This window comes from Solanum tuberosum, unplaced genomic scaffold (genome assembly GCF_000226075.1).
Source record: "Solanum tuberosum cultivar DM 1-3 516 R44 unplaced genomic scaffold, SolTub_3.0 scf00273, whole genome shotgun sequence".
In the NCBI taxonomy this organism is placed as follows: Eukaryota; Viridiplantae; Streptophyta; class Magnoliopsida; order Solanales; family Solanaceae; genus Solanum; species Solanum tuberosum.
The window spans coordinates 93,541-102,956 of NW_006239195.1; the positions used below are offsets into that span (position 1 = coordinate 93,541).

At 33.9% G+C, this 9,416-nt stretch overlaps 1 protein-coding gene across 1 annotated transcript; it reads left to right on the top strand.

Annotated features, from left to right (window-relative positions):
- Positions 1-286: 286 nt before the first annotated feature.
- On the top strand, positions 287-4,818 carry LOC102589058 (disease resistance protein At4g27190-like). Its single transcript, XM_015313889.1, has 4 exons — positions 287-390; positions 1,690-1,858; positions 1,994-3,915; positions 4,689-4,818. The coding sequence occupies exons 1-4, from the start codon at positions 287-289 to the stop codon at positions 4,816-4,818; spliced, it is 2,325 nt and encodes a 774-aa protein (XP_015169375.1).
- The last annotated feature ends 4,598 nt before the right edge of the window (positions 4,819-9,416 follow it).

Sequence of the window (9,416 nt, forward strand, 5' to 3'; positions counted from 1 at the left end):
TCTATAGGTTATGTACTCTGTAAATATACTTATAAATTATTCAAAAGAACTTGTTACACGGAGCTAACTGTCATATGATTTACTTTCCTTATAATTTGTATATCGTGTTTTATGTATCTGGTGGTTGCACTAAACCAAAAAATGCAACACGTGTGACTTTTATTTACATTATTATTATTTTTTTCAGTATAATTTTTATTTACTAAAGTTAAATGTTTTGGTTTACACCGGATGCGGATAAGTTCTTTCATTCAAAATACTTTTCACTCTAGAACTGAAATCAGAAATGACTTCTGTCAAACCAAATAAACCAGAATTTGGAGCATTCCGAACACCTGGCAATCCAACTACAACTAGACAGCAGGTCGATGAAACTATGATAGTCCTAAGGTAGTGAAATTTCTTGTCGGATAAGTTATTAGTTGTTTACCATGGACCATATTACAACATGAGAAACCTCTGTCACAAATGTGAGATAGGCTCTCTCTCGGTTTTCCTTCTTTTGTCTTGAGAACAAAACATGGAAAATGAAGATTATGTGCTAAATTTGAATGTACAATAATTATATGTACAACGGAAACATATCAGAATCATATTGCTTACATGAATAATAAATAATCCATAGATTTATGCATGCTAGAACACATATACTTGCTGAAATTTAGTTCAAGAATTATATCTTGAATCGTGAGTGGATACTTTCAATTGAATCCACATGTTAGACAGACCTTCAAGCGAATCCATGAGTTAGACAACAATTCTGCGGTCTTCTACAATGATTCCAAATTTACATCCGAACTCTCTCAATACTTGGATTTTTGTATTTTGTTTTGTAAAAGCAATATAAGTTTGATGAAAAATGTCAAAATATTGACATTTTGAAAATTTTCCCAAAATAAAAGTCTTATTTGGACCAGTCCACTTTAGCCTATAAGTCCAATATTATGTGACATGTATAAGGCTTATTTAAGTCTTATTTTCAGAAACACAAGAGAGAAAAATCAAGAGAGCCGTTTTAGAGTTTGAGAGAGAGATAGAAAAATCCCCTTTTTCTTCAGGAAATTTTCTGCTCAGATAGTCTGCTTCAAACAGAGATTCTCGCTTCGTTAACCATTGGATTGCGTATTAAAGGATCAACTTCATGCGATAAAAGAATTTGTTATTAGCAAATATATTACTTATTTGATAAAGAATATATTCTTCCTCATTTAATATATTACAATCTTCATATTACTAAAACAAATAATATTATTACGGTTAAACAATAGATTAAATATAAAATTAATAAAAATATTTAATTTTTGACGATCGCGCAAAGCGCAGTCAAATTCTCTAATATGTGATGATGATTCAAATGTATTTACATTTTTGTCCAAAAGAAATTGTAAAATAGAAGGGCAGTAGTCACCTTTCTAAGGACATTATGATATTTTAACTTTTCACTTGAAGTTAGCATAATATGATATATATGACCATTGTTATACTAAATTATATATTTTTGGGTACTTGTATCAATATTTTAGGTATGCATCATTGGTGTGTTGGGTCCAGGAGGAGTTAGTAAAACAACATTGGTAAAGAATCTGAATAATGAGCTTCTAAAGATTAATAATGTGTCAAATTCTAAACTGTCTTTTGGTGTTGTGGTATGGGTTACATTAAAAAAATTCAAGCACAAATTGTGAGCAGATTAAACCTGAAGGTAGATAACGAGGGAAGTGAAGTAAGCATTGCCAGCAAAATCTTGGAAAGGCTCAAGCAAGAAAAAAGTTTCCTTGTCATACTAGATGATGTTTGGGAAGCTATAAATTTGGATGATATAGGTGTGCCCCAACCCCAAGCTCACACAGGAAGCAAGGTTATTATAACTTCTTGTTTTGGGGATGTTTGTAAGAGAATGAAAACAGACACCAAAATGACTATTTCCACATTGAAGGCAGATGAATCTTGGCAATTGTTTATCAAAACTGTGGGAGATGTTGTCAATCGGTAGAATATTCAACCAATTGCAAGGGATATTGCAAGAGAGTGTGGCGGTTTACCTTTAGCAATAACTGTTATTGGGGCATGTATGAGCGGGAAGAACAGGGTCGAGGAATGGGTAGATGCTTTGGATTCACTTAGAATATCTGAACCTTATGACAAAGATGTAATAGATGAGGTTTACAAGGTAATCAAGTTGAGCTTTGATTGTTTAGAATCTCTGGATACTGGAAGCAAAAGGAGAGGTGACATTAAAAGTTGTTTCTTGTATTGCTCCTTGTATCCTTTGGTTATTCCCATAGATGATCTCATACATTGCTGGTGGGCAGAGGGGTTCCTTGGTGAATTCGACACATACGAAAAAGCTTATAACAGGGGAATCACAATAATTGGGAGTCTAAAAAATGCCTGCTTGCTAGAAGCCCATGAGATGAATTGTGTGAAGATGCATGATGTGGTTCATGATGTTGCTAAATGGATAGCTAATTCCTCTAATCTGGATGAACACATTTCTGTTTTTCAAGCTGGAATTGGGTTGACAGAGATATCACATACTACTAAAGTGTCAGCTTCTGTCAAGAGAATATCTTTCGCAAGCAACAAAATTGAATATCTACCTGATTGCTTCACGGTATGTTCAAAGACAACATCTTTACTTTTGCAAGACAATAAATCCCTTGTGAAAATTCCCGATAAATTCTTTTTGTCATTTCCAGTTCTAAGAGTTCTGAACCTGAGTTATACTGGTATTAGAGCACTGCCTTGTTCCATCAACGAGTTACATCAACTACATGCTCTAATACGACAAAATTGCCGCATGTTGAAAGAGTTACCATCTATTGGTAATCTTTGCAATTTGCAAGTGCTTGATTGTGATAAGACATGGTTACGTTGCCTGCTGGAAGGAATGGACAAGTTGACAAATCTGAGGCTTTTAAATATGCCTACACATGATTTGAGGAGAAGCATCGGCAAAGGATTTTTCATCAAATTTTCTAGCATTGAAATAGTAGATATGAAGGGTAGCTGTCTTGGAGCAACTTCTTTTGATGAGCTATCATCTCTACACAATGTGACGTCTCTTTTTATTAGTGTGGATAGCTCATCAATTTTCAATAGAGACCACACCTGGATGGAAAGATTGAAACGATTTTGTATTGAAGTTGGGGATACTTCAAATGCAATATCAATCAACAAGTCAACAAAGATGATAATTGTCTCCCATTGTGAAACTTTCAGTAACGGAGAGCTCTCAGGCATGTTGCAGTTTGCTTCAGATTTGCACTTGGTAGATTGCATGGGTCTTAGTAAGTTGATTGTGAACACGAAGAGTACTTTTAATGGATTAAAATCACTACGCATTTTCCAGTGTTGTTGTAATTTTGGAGCAGTGGAAGAAGGAATTAGTGGACAGATTGACCCTCTTCCAAATCTGGAATATCTCAGCTTCATTTTTGTAGATCATTTAAAGAGTGTTTCTGATTTCGGTCATTTTCTGGGCCTAAGATTTTCTAAATTACGCCATTTGCACATATCCTTTTGTCCAAGATTAACATGTCTTTTTAACGCGGTTGGTTCTGCACCCAAGCACTTGGAAGATATAGCTATTAACCAATGTGAGGAGCTCGTAGACTTGTTAGTGCTATGCGGCGGCTCACTGGCCAACTCAGAAATTCCAAGGGTCCGGAAGTTATCTTTGCAAAGCTTGCCGAAATTAGCAACTTTTGGGGAGGCACAGAGTATGTGGGAACATCTTGAGGAACTTGAGGTGGTGTATTGCAATGGAATAAGGAAGTTGCCTCTCTCTATTCAAACCTCCAACAACATCAAACTAATAAAAGGAGAATCACAATGGTGGAGCCAATTAGAGTGGGATGACGACAACTTCAAGTCAAATTTAGAGCATTGTTTCAAGGGATGCTTCGAATGGAGGTAAGATGGGTTAGCAACTTTTTTCCCTTTCATAAATAAAATTACCTAACTAGTCACAATTTCTAACATAATTATTAAAAGCATCTACACTTTAAAATAATTATTAAAAATATCAATATTTTAGAAAAATGAATGGTGCCAATCATGCAAATCTTCAAAATTAGAGAAAATTGACTTTCATCTGGTAAGTGAAAATAAAAAAATACCCCATTATCCACTTATCCCTCTTTCTAGATTTTACCTAGGGTGTGCAAAAATTATATTTGTCCTTTTTGAGCATGAATTTTATAAATCATATTTGAATGAAACTAAAGGTGTTATATTGAGATGGAATAAGGAAGTTGCCTCTCTCTATTCAAACCTCCAACAAAATCAAACTAATAACAGGATCACCGAGATGGTGGAGCCAATTAGAGTGGTATGACGACAACTTCAAGTCAAATTTAGAGCATTGTTTCAAGGGATACTACTACGCACAACAAAAGGAAGCACAATTACCAACAAAAAAATTCGTTGGTAAATTTCGGTAAATATTATCAACTGATTTTAATTTGTTGGTAAACTTACCAACCAGAAATCAGTTGGTAAACACCCAAAGATGTTGTTACAAAATTTTGAAACATGAGCTTAAATTTCCGTTGGTAAATTCACCAACTAATTTTCGGTTAGTATATAGTTAGTACCAGTTAGTAAATTTTTTTCTTCATTAGTTGATTCCATTGGTAATACGTTGGTAATTATAGTAACAAATGTCTGATAGTAAACTTTTCCAGATACATTGGTAATTGGTTGGCAATATGCCGGGAAATCCCACATTGGGGAGTGAAGCACTCCCTAACAAAGGCAACTCCGTATCCAAGGGGAATCGAACCTGAGACCTCTAGGTTAGGGATGATGCAGTAATTACCACTCCACCACAACCCTTGTTGGTAATAAATTTTAAATACGTTAGTATGATTATTTTAGTTTGTTGGTTATAAATTTTAAATACGTTCTAGACTCAGTATAATTGATGGAATTCCCATACGACGCTCAAAACTCATAATGTTAACCAAAGTCAACCATATAAAAAATTCTCAACTCAAAAGTTGAATTTTCACTAACTTAGGACTATTCTAGCTTGTTACGTCGGCCTGCTGTCTAGTTGTAGTTGGATTTTAGGTGTTCGAAATGCTCCAAATTCTGGTTTATTTGGTATGGCATAAGTCATTTTCCTGAAAAATGACTTTCAGGTTTCAGTTTTAGAGTGAAAAGTATTTTTTTGCATCCAGCGTTTACACCAAAACAAAACATTTAAACTTGGCAGTTAAAAATTATACTGAAAATAATAATAATAATGTGAATGAGAGTCACTTGTGTGTTGCATTTTTTGGTTTGGTGCAAACATCCGATACAGAAACCTAACATACAAATTATAAATAAAGAAAATCATATGACAGTTACCTCCCTGTAACAAGTTCTTTTGAATAATTTTTAAGTATATTTACAGAATCCATAACCTATAGATTACACATATACACAAGACAATACAGATTGTGATGCTAACTGGCTTGACAGTTCAAATTTGGATCATCAACTGTGTTGAAGTACAATGTAGAAAGTTTGTCATCAAATTTGGAAACCAATTGATGGACAGACAATCCACAGTACCACTTCCCTAGTCTAGCGATGAAAATGTCAATTATTTTCTTGAACATGTCGTCTTCTTGGAGCAGTGGAAGAAGGAATTAGTGGACAGATTGACCCTCTTCCAAATCTGGAATATCTCAGCTTCATTTTTGTAGATCATTTAAAGAGTGTTTCTGATTTCGGACATTTTCTGGGTCTAAGATTATCTAAATTACGCCGTTTAGACATATCCTTTTGTCCAAGAGTAACATGTCTTTAACGCGATTGGTTCTGCACCCAAGCACTTGGAAGATATAGCTATTATCCAATGTGAGGAGCTCGTAGACTTGTTAGTCCTATGCGGCGGCTCACTTGCCAACTCAGAAATTCCAAGGGTCCGGAAGTTTTCTTTGCAAAGCTTGCCAAAATTAGCAACTTTTGGGGAGGCACAGAGTATGTGGGAACATCTGGAGGAACTTAAGGTGGTGTATTGCAATGGAATAAGGAAGTTGCCTCTCTCTATTCAAACCTCCAACAACATCAAACTAATAACAGGATCACCGAGATGGTGGAGCCAATTAGAGTGGTATGACGACAACTTCAAGTCAAATTTAGAGCATTGTTTCAAGGGATACTACTACGCACTACAAAAGGAAGCCCAATTACCAACAAAAAAATTTGTTGGTAAATTTCGGTAAATATTACCAACTGATTTTAATTTGTTGGTAAACTTACCAACCAAAAATCAGTGGTAAACACCCAAAGATGTTGTTACAAAATTTTGAAACATGGGCTTGAAATTTCTGTTTTAATTTTAAATACGTTAGTATGATTATTTGTTTTTCTAATAAATTTACTAATTGATTGTTAGTTTGTTGGAAATATATCATTCAAGGCGACCCCGTACCCAAGGGGAATCGAACCTGAGACCTCTAGGTTAGGGATGATGCAGTAATTACCACTCCACCACAACCCTTGTTGGTAATAAATTTTAAATACGTTAGTATGATTATTTGTTTTTCTAATAAATTTACTAATTGATTGTTAGTTTGTTGGAAATATATCATTCAAGGCGACCCCGTACCCAAGGGGAATCGAACCTGAGACCTCTAGGTTAGGGATGATGCAGTAATTACCACTCCACCACAACCCTTGTTGGTAATAAATTTTAAATACGTTAGTATGATTATTTGTTTTTCTAATAAATTTACTAATTGATTGTTAGTTTGTTGGTAATATATCATTCAAGTTCAATGTTAGGTTTGTAATTGATTGACAATATGTTCAAAATATTAAAACTTAATGATTATCCAATAGTAAAATATTTATTAATTTATTGCATTTAAAAATCTAAGAGCACGAATATAAATCCAAAAATATTAATATCAATTTTATAAATCATATTTGAATGAAGCAATGCAAAATCTATGATAACAAGTAAAATTAATCTCAATATGACACATAATTATATCAAAAAATTTAATTTGAGCACGTTTACCAAAAATATTGAACAAATCTAAATTTTGGCCAAAACTTAAGTTAAAACGCCTAACGGTACAAATTGAATATGAAAACCTCAAAATCCAAACCAACCATCCTATTAGATATAAAAATGGCCTTCCGAAGCTAATCACGCTGACGGAATTCTCATCAGAGCACGTTTACACAAAATGTTAAGCAAAGTCAAATTTTGGCCAAATGTTAAAAGTTAAAACGCCTAACGGTACAAATTGAATATGAAAACCTCAAAATCCAAACCAACCATCCTATAGACGAAAAATGACCTTCCAGAGCTAACCACGCTAATGAAATTCAAATTTGAGCATGTTTCCCAAAAAAATTGACCTAATTCAAATTTTAGCCAAAAGTTAAAACACTTAATGACACAAATTGAAAATAAAAGTCTCAAAACCCGAACCAACCATCCTATGAGACCAAAACTGAACTTATATGGCTAACTGCAGTGACAAAATTTCAATTTGAGCACGATTACCAAAAATATTGACTGAAGTGAATTTTTGGCCAAAACTTAAAAGTTAGAATGCCTAACGGCACAAACTAAAAATGGAAGCCTCAAAACCCGAACCCTCTATCTTATTACATAAAAAATGACCTTCCACATCTAACTGAACTGACGAAATTCTCATCTGAACACGTTTATCAAATATATTGACCGAAGTTAAATTTTGGCCAAAATTTATAAGTTAAAACACCTAACAGTACTCACTAAAAATGAAAGCCTCAAAACCCAAACCAACTATCCTATTAGATAAAAAAAATGACCTTTGGAGTTAATTACGATGACAAAATTCTCATCTGAGCACGTTCACAAAGATATTGACCAAAGTCAAATTTTGGCCAAAACATAAGATTTAAAACACCTAACGACACAAACAAAAAACGGAAGCCTCAAAACTTGAACCAACCTTCCTGTTAGATCAAAAATGACCTTTCGAAGCTAATGACACTGATAGAGTTCTAATCTGAGCACGTTTACCAAAAATATTGACCAAAGTCAAGTTTTGGCTAAAATTTAAACGTTAAAACGACTAACGACACAAACTGAATATGAAAGCCTCAACACTATACGCTGATTTTACCAAAAATTTTAACTTCAATTGATAAATTTACCAACTATTCAAATATAAGTTAGTAATTAATAATTTACCAATAAATTTTATCCCAAGCATCACTACAAGAAAAACATCCTCTAAGGAAGGGAAATTTGGTCCCTGAAAATCTAAATCTGGTCCCAAAAGCAAATTTCAGACCAGAAAATGTTGGTCGCCACCCGTTGTAACTGCCTTCGTTGCTACAGACCTTTCGCGATGGGAACAAAATACTGGTCCTTAAATGGTATTCGAGACGAGAAAAAATATAGTCGTTAAATCCTTTTAGAGACTACATATCTAGTCTCAACTAGACAATATATATCTAGGTAAAGTCTATTTTCTGGTCGTTAAATCTTTTTAGCGTCTATGAACACTTGGTCCTATTAATCGTTAGAGACGAGTCCTTGATTAGCTTTTGGGATGAGGATGACCTGGTCTTTGAGTATGCTTAGAGACAAGAATGATCTGGTCCTTGGTTTGTTATAGGGACCAAAATCATTTCTCGTCCTAGATTATTCTTTAGAGACGAGATATTTCTGGTCCTAAATTGGCCATCAATGGTCCTAGATCAGTTGATATCACAATAAAAATAATTCTTCAACAAATACAAAATTACTACTAAAACTTTCAATTCAAAAAGAAGATATAGAGAGACAGAAACAAGAAGATAGCTATAAAGAGTTTGATTAATCATAATAAATTGGTCAACATCCAATGATGTTAGTTTCAATATGTTCTTCAAAAAACTTAGCCAACATCCGAGTTAGACTGTATACTATCGAGTTTTGCATAACATTCATAGCAAATTAATAACAAGCTTGTGCATTTCTTCTTATAGCTTGTATCTTGACTTGAAACTTCAACTTTTAAAATCTGCAAGTTCAAAATTTTAAAAAACGATAAATAACTATTTGTATACATATCAATTTTATACTAGAATTCGGTAGATCGCTTACCCCAAAAGTAGTTAAAACTTCACCAAGTGTTATCTAGAAATATCCACAAAAGTTGCAGAACATAAGAGAATTCAATTAGAAAATCATTGAGATGCATTTACCAAGAACTCAAATACAATTTGTGTGCAGAAAATTTAACCTATAAAGTGGCTGTCCAAAAGTGCAGCAGTGCAGAAATTAACAAATAGAGAAAGACACTGTGCAGAAAATTTTAATGAAGTACGCATTATGAGCTTCTAAGTGTGCAAGGACAAAATCCTCTGTTTCTGAGCAGAGACAAAGTCGTGATCCTTCTCCATTTCCTTCACTTGCTCTGCAGTTAATG